The sequence below is a fragment of the Marmota marmota genome, unplaced genomic scaffold (assembly GCF_001458135.2).
Source record: "Marmota marmota marmota unplaced genomic scaffold, marMar, whole genome shotgun sequence".
Taxonomy (NCBI): Eukaryota; Metazoa; Chordata; class Mammalia; order Rodentia; family Sciuridae; genus Marmota; species Marmota marmota.
The window spans coordinates 2,501,331-2,516,613 of NW_026000101.1; the positions used below are offsets into that span (position 1 = coordinate 2,501,331).

The 15,283-nt window shown below is 32.9% G+C and overlaps 1 protein-coding gene across 1 annotated transcript in view; it reads left to right on the top strand.

Annotated features, from left to right (window-relative positions):
* Positions 1-12,376, top strand: part of Shoc1 (shortage in chiasmata 1) — a 77,777-nt gene extending 65,401 nt beyond the window's left edge. Inside the window, exons 19-27 of the mRNA XM_015492202.2 lie at positions 1,652-1,830; positions 2,537-2,654; positions 3,700-3,811; positions 5,265-5,386; positions 7,829-7,922; positions 8,997-9,128; positions 9,331-9,480; positions 10,134-11,097; positions 12,192-12,376. Coding sequence (XP_015347688.2) covers positions 1,652-1,830; positions 2,537-2,654; positions 3,700-3,811; positions 5,265-5,386; positions 7,829-7,922; positions 8,997-9,128; positions 9,331-9,480; positions 10,134-11,097; positions 12,192-12,292 — 1,972 coding nt within the window. The 3' untranslated portion in view covers positions 12,293-12,376. The remainder of the gene's footprint in view (positions 1-1,651; positions 1,831-2,536; positions 2,655-3,699; positions 3,812-5,264; positions 5,387-7,828; positions 7,923-8,996; positions 9,129-9,330; positions 9,481-10,133; positions 11,098-12,191) is intronic.
* The last annotated feature ends 2,907 nt before the right edge of the window (positions 12,377-15,283 follow it).

Below are 15,283 nucleotides of genomic sequence, written 5' to 3' on the forward strand. Positions count from 1 at the left end.
ATAAAAAAAAAAAAAAAAAAAAAGAGAAAAAAAATCACCTAGAATTTAACTTAAGAGTATAATGACATCTGAAATCGGTCAATGTCTCTGCCCTTTTCCTGAAAAACTCAGATCATAGTATTATGTGTTATATGTAATTAGCATTCAAAATATTTTAGCATCCCCAGATGCCATTATTATTGCTCTTAGTACAGAATTAACTATTTATTTTTTCCAGATTTTTATTGGTGCATTATAGTTGTACATATTGATGAGATTTGTTGTTATGTATTAGTATGTGCACACAATAAACAATACAGTTTGGCCAATATCACTCCCTAGCACTTACCTGCTCCTTTGCTGCCTCCCACTCTGTGGTCCCTTTCCTGCACTAATCTCTGTTTGATTCTTATGAAACCCACCCCACCTTTGTTTTCCTTTTTCCTCTCTAAATTCCACATATGAGAGAAAACATACAACCCTTAACCAATTGAAAATGCCAAAATTTTGTTTTTATTTATGGCTGAATAAAACTCCATTGTGCGTATATACCACATTTTCTTTATCCATTCATCCGTTGATGGATACCTAGGCTGGTACCATAGTTAGGCTATTGTGAATTGTGCTACTATAAACATGGGTATGCATGTATCACTGTAGTATGGAGACTTTAATTCTTCAGGATAAATGCCAAGAAGTGCTATAGCTGGGTCATGTGGTGATTCCATGCTTAGTCTTTTGAGGAGCCAGAGGTTACCTATTTAAACTTACCCTTCTTTTTACCAGTTTCTTTGTTCAGTGTTGGTTTTTTTGACATCTCCTTTCTTTCTTTTGGGTTCTTCTTTCTCACATTCTTAAGTGAAGGCCTGCTAATAATAAATCTGACTTTTTATTTTGCCTTATTTAACATAGAAATTCTTTATTTCTAATATTTGGAACCAAATAATTAAAAGAGATACAAATCAAATAGAAACTCATAAAAACTGGACATAAATTTTTTTAACTTCTAGGTTGCTCTAGACAGAAAGCAATAGTAGACAATTTTAATTAAGTAGATGCTATGATATATGAACTTTGAAGATGCAAAAGCTAAACTTGTGATATTTAAGTGTCTATATTTTTGTTGTTAAAACATTTATGAAGCTAATTGAGAAAAAAATGCCCCATTTCAGAGTTGTTAAAAATATTATGTAGATTTTCAAAGATTAAAACCTTACTTTTGGGGCTGGGGTTGTAGCTCAGTGGTAGAGCACTTGCCTAGTATGTGTGAGGCACTGGGTTCGATCCTCAGCACCACATAAAAATAAATAAATAAAGGCATTATGTTAATTTACAACTAAAAATATGTTTAAAAAACTTACTTTTGATTGAAAATGAGATCAATTTCTCATATTGATTTCTGAGATTGATTTTCATGTTGATAGTACCAAGGAATAAAATCAGGATCATGTTTTAGGTGGGAAATAGTCTATAGTTTTATGTATTCTGGCATAAGAAGTATGATCATCAAAAGAAAAATAAGAGATTAAAATAACCAAAGAAGAAATGAACAGAAAATGCCTATCTTGAGTAGGTATAGATTAGAAGATAGCCAGAAAATAATCATTTTTAGCATTCCTCTTAAATAATGATACAGTATAATCTCATTTTCTTGGCTTTCTTTTGTCTTCAGTGCAAGTTCCTGTGTGATTGTACATAATAAAAATATTGGAGCAGATTTCCCCTGGAGCAATTTCTCAGTTGTGATGGAATACAATTATGTAGAACACTCTTGTTGGTCTAAACACTGCAAAATATTGAATATTCCTTATATGGCCTTTAAAGTGATTCTTCCAGACACAGTTTTAAAGAGTAAGGATATTTTAAATCAATATCCTTTTTTGCTCCATTAGAATGGAAACTTTCTGTTTTCTGTTTATAACCTATGGAAAGAAAATAAGCTGGCAGAAAATATTTTATATTATGTAAATTTAAATGTCTTTGATTACTTTTCTTTTTATATGTGAATTGATCTTATCTAGACATTCTTTTATTAATTTCCCATTTAAGTCCTTTGCCCATTTATCTTTAGGGTATATCTATTGCTTTGTAAAATGTTTTTCCTATGGTTATTGTACATAATCTAAAAATTTGATATAAACCACCATATACTTATACAGTAAATGTCCAACATATACTTACGTGAATAATGAAGGTTTTGGCATTTCAGATAGACAATCAGCCAATTTTTCCTTGTTTTTTTAAGTGAGTATAAATGTATGAGTATAGGCAAATAAATACATAGAGAAACATCTAGAAATATATACTAAATTATTTTTAGTATATAATAGTTTTAGTAAACTAGCTCTACTAACTCTTACTCCTAGGTAGAAGGATAACATTGTCTTTTATTTTCTTCTTCAGATCTTTATTCAGATTTCTTATAGTTTATGATGAATATTATTTCCATAGTATTCTTTATACATAAAATTCATTATTTTAATATTCAGAAAAAATAGAAAGAGCTGGGGTATGAGAAGGCAAAAAAAGAAATACATATGCATTTTCTCTTATTTAGGAAGCATCTTGCCAGATAGATTTGGTGGTTTTCTTCTTGAAATCCAGATTCCATATGTGTTTTTTGCATCTGAAGGAATTCTTAATACTCCAGAACTACTTCAGCTGCTAGAATCTAAGTAAGTTCATAACTTAAGCAAACGTGTATGTGTTTATATTGATAGGCCAATTATTATGCTCTATATGTAGCTCTATATCTGATCTAAACCTGGAATTATATCATATAAGAATAGTTTTTCAGGGTTTGTTTATATATCTGCTCTAAGACTATACCCTCTAATTATTGAATATTGTCTTTTTTGGTAATATTTACCAATTTTGTTGACAAAAAGTAAAATTTAATTGTTACTTAAATTTACATTTTACTCTTATTTCTTTTATTACCAGCAAATATAAACATGTTATTATTCTGTGAATGGGATGTTCAGATCTTTGGGTCATTGACAACATTAAGAAAATATTCTTGTCTGGGGAATTTAAGTACTACCTAGGAAACAGGCTATGAAGTTCTAAATAAATTTTTTTTAGATCTTCAATTCTATCATAGCACAGAAGTTGTCATAGGAATGTTGGACCTTGAGATGCATATCAAGGAAAGATAATTGAGTTATTTAAAATGTAGATCAATGTTCCATGCTTTTGTTTTGATATCTTAGGCTGTGGGGCATTCATAGAACACCATAAACTTATAAAAGGTAGTTAAAGTGTAGGTAATAGCTGGAGGTATAACTCAGAAGTAGAGCCATGCTTAACATTTATGAGGCCCTGGGTTCAATAATAGCAGCCACCTACCCTAAAAATGTAGGCCAGTTTAAAGGAAAAATAAAAGAACATTCTGATAAATGGAAAATGTTTTAGTCTCACAACATAATAGTTTCATTTCATGAATTATTACCTAAAGAGCTAGAATAACTTGTTCAAGACATTTGTAATGGTATTGTGTGCCATAAATATCTAAGGCAGAATGTATCTCAACTAATTTGTTTTATATGCTGAATAAATCATAATTTCCTTCCTAAAATTTATCAAGTAAAATAAATTGATGTGTGAAATAAAAAGCACAGTAATTTAAATAATGTAATATGCAAGAGGACAATAAAACTTCTCTTGAAGAATTTTTCTTAGCCATTTCATTTGTTCACTAAAGAATACTGTATTTTATAGCTACAATATCACACTCATGGAGAGACCCTGCAGTGAGTCATTGAAACTCTTTGGAACCAAAGAAAGTTATGTAGTGGTGACAATTGATGAACAGACTGCCATAATTTTACAGGTAAAACTATGCAGTAAATAACATAAGCTATGTCAAAAAAATACACTAAGATACATATAACTGTGGGGTTTATTATTATATTTTATAGGAAAAAACTCTTAATCTATTAGTGATTTCTTCTACATTTTGCAAATGGGCCACAAGTGCTAAATTATTACTATAGAAATTTACTATTACCAAACTTCTTCAATACTTTATAATTTTTAATATAAATTTAAGAAAAAAAGTAAATATAAAATCTTTAATATCATATATTGGCCTGTTTTTAAATACATTTAAGATAATTATAGTATAGGAAGCTTTAAAAAAGAAATCCTAGCCACTGTGATTCTTATAAGAGGGTAGTATATTAATTGATTATTGGTAACATGGCATTTCCTCTAAGGCAAATAGGGATTGCCTCTAAGCAAGTTGGTTTTTAAAGAGAAATTTTCTTCAAACATACATATAGTTTGGAACTTAAGATGTATAAATCATTGACTCACTCTCACTTTATGTGTGCTTGACTGGAATACCAATTGGAAAGAAATTGATTTAATAGGGTAGGGGTGTGGAACAGAAGTCAGGTTTGATGGACAGTATAAATTATTGGCAAATACATTAAGGTACAGTCTTGATGAAGAAAGTTTACAATATAAGAATTATGTGATAGAAAAACAATTCTGTTAGATTTTTAAAAGATATTGTGTCATGTATATTTAAATTCTTAAACAATTACTTTTCCATCTGGCAAAACTGTTTGAATTCACAGTTGAATATTGTCTGAAGGACAATTTCTGAATTACTCACCCTCTCAAAAATTACTCATGTTAAAGGAAAAGGGAATTCCAGACCCTTAGGTAAGAATTCCTAGGAAGTCTATTAACTGCTGCCTTCTCATTTCCCTTGAGTAAGTATGCAATGCAGTTATCTCATAGGTTTTTAAACATACTGTCCATTGTCTTTAGAGTGCCCAGATCTCAGTCCACAAAAGATATTTCTAATACAATGGCCCTCTATATGCTTCTTTCTTCATAACTATGACCTTGGCAGATTCATGAACCTTTCTTGCTGAAACTCTCATTAGTTATTTTATGTCAACTACAACTACCCCTACTACTTTCAGTGTGATTTTAATTTTTCCATGAAATGGGAGCCCATAGCTGTGCCTCTTCTTGAGTTATATTTATATATCATATGTTCTACCAGGGATTGAACTCAGGGGCACTCCGCCTCTGAGCCACATTCTCAGCCCTATTTTGTATTTTATTTAGAGACAGGTTTTCACCGAGTTGCTTAGCGCCTTGCTTTTGCTGATGCTAGCTTTAACTGGCAATCCTCCTGCCTCAGCCTCTGGAGCTGCTGGGATTACATGTGTGCGCTACCATGCCCAACTATATCATATGTTCTTGAAATATGACAACACTAATTTTGTAACAACTATTCAACCTAATGAATCTTTATTTTCTGATAGGACCTAGAAGAATTGAGTTATGAGAAGGCATCAGACAATATCATTATGAGATTGATGGCATTATCGTTCCAGTACAGTTATTGTTGGATCATATTATATACCAAAGAAATATTAAATTCAGAGTAGGTAAACATTTCATCCAAAAATCATGTTTATATTTCTTATTACTCAGTCTTTTTTTTTTTTTTTTTTTTTTTTTTTNACCACCCCCGCCTTTTTTTACCCAGCCCTTTTTTGTATTTAATTTAGAGACAGGGTCTCAATGAGTTTCTTAGGCCCTCACTGAATTGCTGAGGCTAGCTTTGAACTCATAATCCTCCTGCCTTAGCCTCCTGAGCCATTGGGATTACAGGCAGTCATTTTCTTTTAATAGAGATAGCTATGCAAATCTTGCTCACCTTGTTAGTGCAAAAAAAAAGACCAGGAGGAACACAAACTAAACAAATCAGCTCAGCGCTTTATTCAGGAACAAAGTTTCACACAGCAGCATGGGATGCAGGAACTGAAATGACACCGTGGTGGGACCCACTTTCCTGGTGGAAAATGAGCCCCTTAACAAAGAAAGGGCCTGGGCTTCCATAGGTTATTCTGAGAGGTGGTCTAGTGAGCATATCAATTTTCTTTGGGCACCCAGGAATTTGGAGTTTGTTCTATCAATCAGTGAAGGGATCAGTTTTAGTGTGAAATGGGAGGGATTCTAGAGTCAGTGGTCAGTTTCTGGGATTTATCTTACTGGATCTGATGGAGGACCTGGGGTTAGTGGTTGGTATTTGGAAAGGATTTGTTTACAGAAGGATTAATGCTTTGGCCTCTTCCCAGAGACTGCCTTTCCAGGTTTGATGGACACCTCTTCCCCAGGGTTTGTTTTATCACTGGAAAAGAATCTATTGGGAAAGGATCAATGATCTAAGTGTATGGCTTTCCTTTTAACTCACCTTTTCCCAGGTTTCACTACTTTTAGGATTTGTCATTTCCATATCTAATACATCTAGTTTGCTTTAAGTCAGGAATTCTCAAGATGGAGAATCAGAGGAAAACAAATTTGAATTTTGGAGATGATACATGCTAGATATACTGTGTAAATTATCCTCTCCTTCCCACATGTCACTAATAAATCCTGCAATTATGTGATCTTCTAAGATAGCTTTATATTCACAATATAAAGAGTTATAATTTATTCACAATGATGTATCATTATAAAATGTAATTATTTCTCAAGCTTCTAGATATCTCAGTTCTATATTTTTAGATGATTGGAACAATTAGGAAATGTCTTAATCAACTGACCAAATGAGGGAAAATGAAAATACAGTAGAAATAGTTTGGATTATTTTAGTAGTTCATGCTATCAGTTCCTGTTTGAGGAAGAGTCAGGGGTATACTTGAGAACACCCAAGTTTTGATGGTTTGCTATGAGTATGATTATATGATGTTATAATTTATTGTAGTACAAGCTTACAAAGCCTCATAATGCAAAATAAGCAAGAGAAGTTCAGAGGGCACAATCTAGAGAAATCTTCTCCTAGTTTGCTCCTATGTGCTTGATTTCCTCAACAAAAAGTTATGACAACCATAACCTTTTGTCTAGCAGGAAAGCTTATTAGAGACACAGTGCCCAGGGTTTTGATATGTCAAAGTTCCAGATTCTAAAAAGGAAAGAGAAACCAAACTGTTTGTACAAAGTTTAGGTACAGTGAGCCAGTCTTTCTATGATGTTTCCAAGACATGCTTATATTGTGCATTGATCACTGCCACACTCACTTTTACCTTTTGTCTTCCTCTTTTATAGACCCCTCCCCCAACTTCCCTTTTGCTCAACATGATGTCCTCCAGTTCCATCCATTTTCCTGCAGATGAGAGAATTTCAATTCTTTATGACTGAATAAAATCATATTTTCTTTATTCATTCATCTCTTGACGGGCTCCTGGTTCCATAACTTAGCTATTGTGAATAAAATTATGATAAACACAGGATGCAGGTATCTCTTTTGTATGTGGACTTCATTTCCTTCAGAAATATACCCAAGAGTGGTATAGCTGGATCATATGGTAGTTCTACTTTTAGTTTTTTGAGGAACCTCCGTATTGTTCTCCATAGTGACTGTACTAACTTACAGTGTATCCTTTTTTTTCACATCCTTGCTTTGTTATTATTTTTTAAATTTTTTAATTATTTTTTTAATAATAGCCATTCTAATTGGGGGTGTGGGGGGAGATGGAATCTCAATGTGGTTTTGACTTGTATTTCCCTAAGGGCTAAACTTGTTGGGCATTTTTTCATATATTTGTTGACCATTTATAGTTCTTAATTTGAGAAGTGCCCATTCAAGTCATTTGCCCATTTTTTAAATCCTTAAGCCAATAAATGGATGAGTTAAATTTCTTCCTTCACCCCAGACTTCTCCTCCCAACACACATCCTCAGCATCCCCACAAGTCTGTAACACTAGTAATGGCCTAGCCAGGTTATTCTATTAAAACTATGTAATGTGGAAAACAAAGAATTTTTGAAAAACACAATCAGATGTCAAATGAGTAGAAGTATAGTAATATAATTATTTTTAGGTACCATCTTACAGAAAAGACACTTCATCACCTAGCACTGATTTATGCAGCTTTGGTTTCCTCTGGGCTTAAATCTGAAGAACTGGATGTAAAGGTATTATATTCCTATATTTTTGTTCATAAGCATTTTTCATAAACAAAATTTGAACTCAACTTGAACTCAAGTGACTATAAATAGGCAAATTAAAAGCTGCTTAAAAGTAAAAAAAAAAAAAGCTTCCAATTAATAGGTTTATCATCTAAACTTCTGTTTTAAAAACAGTTAGTTTAGTGAACTTGAAATCAAATCATATTTCATTTCTTAATTGCTATTTAAATTTATCTTAAAACTTGGCATGATATGAAGAACAATATTGCTTGATCAAAAATGTCCATATGTTGTGTAATGGATATCTTTATAACGTATGAATAGGATAATACATTGATGGACACAATACCTTTATTTATTTTTATGTGGTGCTGAGGATGGAACCCAGAGCCTCACAATTGCAAGACAAACGCTCCATCACTGAGCTACAACCCAGCCCCCATTTATAAGTATCTTTACTTTTAACTTTGGTTTTTAACAAATACCGCACTATATTTTAAAAATTCTTTCTTATATACATTCTTTTTCCATATTTTATTGGTGCATTATAATTATATATAATGGTGGAATTTGTTATTACAAATTTGCACATGCACATGAAATAACAATGTAATTTGGTCAATATCATTCCCTTTTATTTTCCCTTTTCCTTTCCTCCTCCTTTATGTTTAAAATTCTTGTTTTTAGTTGAGAATTATTAGGTTTACTTTAAAAAAAGCAAAATATTTAATATTTCTAGTGATATTCAAATTTCTCTTTTTGCAATAAAGATGAAACATAACACTAAACATGTTTTTAAAGACTTTATTAATAAATGCCAAATGGAAGTGAAAAGCAATTTTATTCAAAAAATTAGAAAATACCAGAAAATGACATTTAAGGAAGGAAAGAAAATTGGCCCCCCTCACAAATTAAATGACCTGGACTGCACAGATATATTAAAAAAGTATATCTAAAATGGTATTAAAATTAAGAATCTACTGTTTGAAAAATTCTCTTTTAATTACAAATTATTTGTGGATGGTGCATTTTGATTCCTAGTATTTCCTATAATCTAACACATTAAAAATATATTTCTAGCTTATAATTGCCCCAGGAGTAGAAGAGACTGCATTAATAATTCGACAAATTGCTGACCACAATTTGATGACCTCAAAGAAAGATCCTTGTGAATGGTTGGATAAATCCTGGCTTGAAGTTTCACCATCTAAGGTTTATTTTTATGGCTTACACATTTGCAAAGCAAAATATAAATACATGTTACCTGAATTTCCTTCTTGATACCTTTTTTTCCCAGGTGTCTCAAATTCAGTAGTACATTCAATGACAAAATTTTAATCTGCTGGAGTGAGTAGAATAAAATGGGTCACTTTCAAAAGATTGCTGGCTAATCGTGCCTTAAATTCTTTCTTAGGAAGAAATGTACTTACTTGATTTTCCATGTATTAACCCATTGGTGGCTCAGCTTATGTTAAATAAAGGGCCTTCACTGAATTGGTTATTATTAGCAACTGCATGTCAACTTCAGGACCTCCTACCCGAAGTTCCAGAAAAAGTGTTAAAGGTTAGTTATTTGAGATGCATATTCTTATATGAGTTTATTTCCTTTCCACATAAGTATCTATTTTTAACCACAGGAGTTTTTTAAATTAAGGTATCTGACTTTGTTTTGAACTTCACATAGCAAAGAAATAATTTATTTAACGTTCATATAGATTTTCATTAGCTATCAATCGCATCATAAGACTTTTATAATACTTCAATAGTTTATCACATTATTTCATTTTGAAATAGCATTAGGTCCACAAATATTCAATTACTTATATATTTATATTACCTCTTCCAAAAATCATGACATCCTTCATTATAGTAGTAAACAGAACTTGATCCTTATTGGTAATATTTTAAAAGTCTTACCAAGAAAATAGTATTCATGTATAACTTGTGTAACTAAAAATTCTATTGTTGCTGTGAACCTAAAACTTCTCTAGAAAATAGTCTATTAAAAAATTTTAAGTGATTAGAAAATGAATGCAAATTTTGTTTTCTTTTAATGAAGCCTGATTAATGTATGTGCCTGATAGCAAGGATCAACGAAGTATCTATGAATATAATAATTATATTTTTCCTTCTCTACATAGAGATTAGAATTGTTACTTATGTTTATAGGCTGATGTTTATATTACGTTGTATTGATTATTTTTTAAAATTTTTTAGCATTTTTGTAGCATTACTTCCTTATTCAAGATTAGTTCTTCCTCCACAACAAAATCACCTCAAATTTCATCACCTCTGGAAGAGAGTAATCAGACTAGTACCTTTATTCCTCAGAGTTCATCTTTGGTCTCTTCAGACTCTGTAATTCAAGAATATAATGAATATTACCCATATGCAGACTTAAGAGAGAGAGTGCAAGAAGACACAAATACCACTTCAAATTATAACTCTTCTCTTATGGAACTAAGAGAAATGCCAGATATTTTGCCATCTGTGACTTCTTACAATCAGACTAACTATTGGAAAGGCTCCAGTTGTAGCCCCAACATAGTGCAGAATAATCCTTGTCCAGATAATATAGAATCAAAGAAAACAGCTCTTTACTCCTTTCCAAACCAGAAAGATTCCAAGTCAGATGTCTTTTCTTTGAGCCTAACACAAATAAATTGTGAAACTACAATATCACCAATTGATACTCAGAGACGAGTTGCCCCTAATTTTATAAATTATCAGAAAAAGGGAGCACGTGAAGTCAAAGGAACCACATATAAAGAAGTATCTGCTCCAGTCCTTTCACTGGAGGGCTCTCAACTGTTTCCTCGTTGGAACTTACAGAGAAATGTATACGAAAAACAGGATCACTCCTTCAACTTAAAATATGGAGCAGAGCAGACTACCCATGACAAATGGTATACTCACAAAGATAATTTATTCACTAATCAGCAAAAACGGCTTTCAGATGAATTAGAAGGCTTCACATGTGAAAGTTCAAATGCTGTGACTAAAAAGACTTTATGGAGAGAATCGCCTCCTGTTTCCAGTTTTGATTTATTCTGTGCTTCTGATTCTAATATGAATAAAGAATTTAATAGCCTTTATTTCTACCAAAGAGCTGGAAAATCTTTAGGACAGAAAAGGCAACTTGAATCTTCATCTTATGTGGAAGTCAAGGATACTTTAGCAGGTAACACTATCCAATAGTTGATAAAACCACTTTTATTTAATTAAAAAGATAAAACCATATTTTAATAATTTTCTTATTTTAATTACTACATTGAAATTCTCCAGTAACTTTTGAGTCAAAGAGAAAAATTAAAACTTTTGGATCATAGAAAATAAATACATAGCTGGGATTGTGGCTCAGCAGAACGCTCACCTAGCGTGTGCGAGACCCTGGGTTCAATCCTCAGCACCACATAAAAAAATAAAATAATAAAATAAAGGTATTGTGTCCAACTACAACTAAAAAAATACATTTAAAAAAAAAAAATAAAGAAATACAAAGAAGGTATGTCAAATTCTTGTTTTAAAAGAACTACACATTAATTATAATACAGATAGATTCTCTCAAGGTACACAGAGACATCTGTACATCTTTATTTAAGGTTCAGAGTCCATCAGGGTAAACTTATAAGTAGTTTTCTAATTCATGGGAACATACTGGAAACCTTCAGGAATTAGAGTAACTTTCCTGAGCTCCTTCCAAAATCATTTTGGATTAGATTTTACTTAAAAATATTAGAACCAGGGCTGGGGATGTGGCTTAATAGTAGAGTGCTTGCCTAGCACTGCACAAGACCCTGAGTTCAATCCCCAGCACTGCAAATAAATAAATAAATTAGGAACCAGCAGAGACCTTAGAGATCATAGTATAATTTCAGAGAAGAAGACATTGAAATTCAGGGAGTTCTATCTGCACAAGGAATATGCATACTAATTTTTGATACTGAGCCATTAGGTAGGTGTATGTATATTAAAATGTAATTTTAAAAAAATGTAGTTATAGATGGACATAATACCTTTATTTTATTTATTTATTTTTATGTGGTGCTGAGGATCCAACCTAGTGCTTCACATGAACTAGACCAAGTGCTCTGCCACTGAGCTACAACCCCAGCTCCTAAAATGTAATTTTTAATTGTTATTATTTATCCCCATTTGGAAATTGTTAACAGTGTAGATAGATGACAGACAGGATCCACTTGTGCTGCTGGAAAAAAATAGCTACACTTTACTATTATATGCAATAAAATGTTTTTCATTTTCCTCTTTTAACAGGTTTAATGTGCTCACAGCCATCACCACTCAAAAAACGACGTCTAATGTATGAAAAAGTCCCTGGAAGAATCGATGGGCAAACCCGGCTAAAGTTTTTTTGAAAGAGGGAAAGAACAGTGTTATATCCCATATTCTGTGACAATTCTGACAATTCTGTAACAAAACTAGTTAGATTTGCTTATACATTAAAGAAAATTTACTTATTTTTAGATGTTCTCAGTGTTTGTGTATTAAATTTTCATAACATATATTCTTTCTCATAGTTTGCATCTTTGTAAGTAAAATATTCTGATGTATCAATTAGCATAACAATTACCATAGAGCCAAAATGTCTTCCAGATTCACTTAACCATCATGAGCCTTTTAATAAGTCCCTATCACAGTCTTACCCTTTGGATCAAGAAGAGAAGTTCACGTTTTAGTAAGCTTTTTGCTGGTGTGACTAAATCACCTGACAAGAACAATTTTAGAGGAAGAAAAGTTTATCTAGGGACCCAGAGGTCTTAGTCCATAGACAACCAGCTGCATTCCTCAGGGCTGGAGGTGAGGCAGATCATCAGGCAGAACATTGCACAACTCCATTTTTTTTTTTAAGATACCTTTAGAAATTCAAATTTGTTCCAAAATGATAGATACATTAGGGAACAATTTGAGTATACACAAATAACTAATTTTCTGATGCATGATTTTGTTCACCAAATATTTGAGTTCACTAGGGAACTCAAATATTGTACCCAGCTGAGCTAGGCAGGAATATAAAAATGCTCACATCACATACTCTATAAGGTCATTGAGCCACACCAAAAGTAGCTCAGTGCCACATCTGGTGCTTCTACTTTGACTAGATAACCCTCTTTCTACCACCTCACAATAATACAGATTCATAACTTGACTGGGCAGCCCCACACCCTCCCTTTCTTCACCTCTCTCTCCTTTCCTCTCAGTTCTTTACTATTTCTCTCTTCCTGTTTCTCTACACACACACATAAACACACACACACACACACACACACACATATTTCGTTCTTTTCCTTAAGCAGAAAGGGTTGTAGGCATAGGAGTTAGGCATGCTAGCCAGGAGGAGAGTGGGGCCCACAGGTCCACAAACCAACATCAGTTTTTTCCCCAAGACAAAGAGCCATATTTATTACAATTATGTTTTCCTTAACCATTAACACATAAAACTGAGCTATTATTTTGACTGGATTCCTATCTTTTTTGTCACTGATGAAATTTGTGAGTGCTCCATTTTCCCATAAGCCCTGTGGTTTTTGTGATTTCACATAACTTGCTGAATTTTTGGAATGTATATTTCATATTCTGGCAGCTCTGACTATATGTATATCCTTCTTAGCAACTGCTTTATATATCATGCCACAATATATTTAAGCATTCTCTCACAAATGGCCTTTTATGTTGACTTCAGTTTGGGCACCAAAAAATATATGAAGAGATACATCAAACAGTGGGCGTTAGGATGAGAATAAATACAAAGTCTGTCATTCTGTATACAGGTGGGTATATTCTGAAGGTACAGCTGCTAGTTTAGATATATGACATAAGAGAGAGGACTCAGGGATAACACCAAGGTTTTTGGCCTGAGAAGCTAGAATGATACTGTCATTTATAGATATTGGGGACACTATGAGAGTATAATTTAGAGAGAAGATCAGGATCTGATTTGGGGGCAAATTAAATTTGAAATACTTACTAGACTTCCAAGTGGAAGGCATTTGAATTATAAAAGTCTCAAGTTCAATAGGATATGTAAATGTGGGAAGTACAAATTTGAGAGATATCAAGTATAGGTAGTATTGAAAGCTACAAAACTGAATCACATTACCAAGGCAGCAAATTCTATTTTTAAATTTTTAAAAATAGAAAAAGTTCAAGGACAAAGACCTGTGATGATATTTGAGAAAAATGGAGGGAAAATGAAGGAAGATTGAGAAGGAGCAACCAGTGAAGTAGGAGGAAAATTCAGGAGATTGTGATGTCATGGAAGCCAAATGAAGATGTTTCCAGATGGAACCATGGATTGTGTCAATTGCTACTGACAGATCAAATGAGAGGAGGAAAGAGAATTAACCACTGGATTTACCAAAGATAAATTAAGATCATTGATGATTTTAATAAGAGCAGTGTATGAAGGAAGGGTGAAGCAAAAGCCTGATTAGAATTCAAGAAAAGGGGATTCAAGTAAATAAAGGATAGGAAAAAAGAGGTGAGGAGTTTATACAACTCTTTCTGGAGTTTTTGCTGCCTAGGTATTTAGTTAGAGAAAGAAGTCAAGAGTGTATTCTTAAGATCGAGGTACCTCACCATGTTTGTATGCTGATGGAAAAAAATCTAGCAGTGGGATTCAGAAGTTAATGGAGGAGGAGAGAGAGAGGGAAACGGGCAGATGTGGTGAGGGAATATGGACATTCTCTTCTGATTGCTTCTAATTTTTTTTTTCCTATCAGTTTTTCTGTTTTCTGTATTACACTTTTTGGTTTGGTTTTTTTAATATATATATTTTATTTTTAATTTTTTATTGTTGGTTGTTCAAAACATTACATGTTTCTTGATATATCATATTTCACACTTTGATTCAAGTGGATTATGAACTCCCACTTTTACCCCATATACAGATTGCAGAATCACATCAGTTACACATCCATTGATTTACATATTGCCATACTAGTGTCTGTTGTGTTCTGCTGCCTTTCCTATCCTCTACTATCCCCCCTCCCCTCCCCTCCCCTCCCCTCTTCTCTCTCTACCCCCTCTACTGTTATTCATTTCTCCCCCTTGTATTATTTTTCCCTTTCCCCTCACTTCCTCTTGTATGTACTTTTGTATAACCCTGAGGGTCTCCTTCCATTTCCATGCAATTTCCCTTCTCTCTCCCTTTCCCTCCCACATCTCATCCCTGTTTAATGTTAATCTTCTTCTCCTGCTCTTCGTCCCTACTCTGTTCTTAGTTACTCTCCTTATATCAAAGAAGACATTTGGCATTTGTTTTTTAGGGATTGGCTAGCTTCACTTATCATAATCTGCTCTAATGCCATCCATTTCCCTGCAAATTCTATGATTTTGTCATTTTTTAA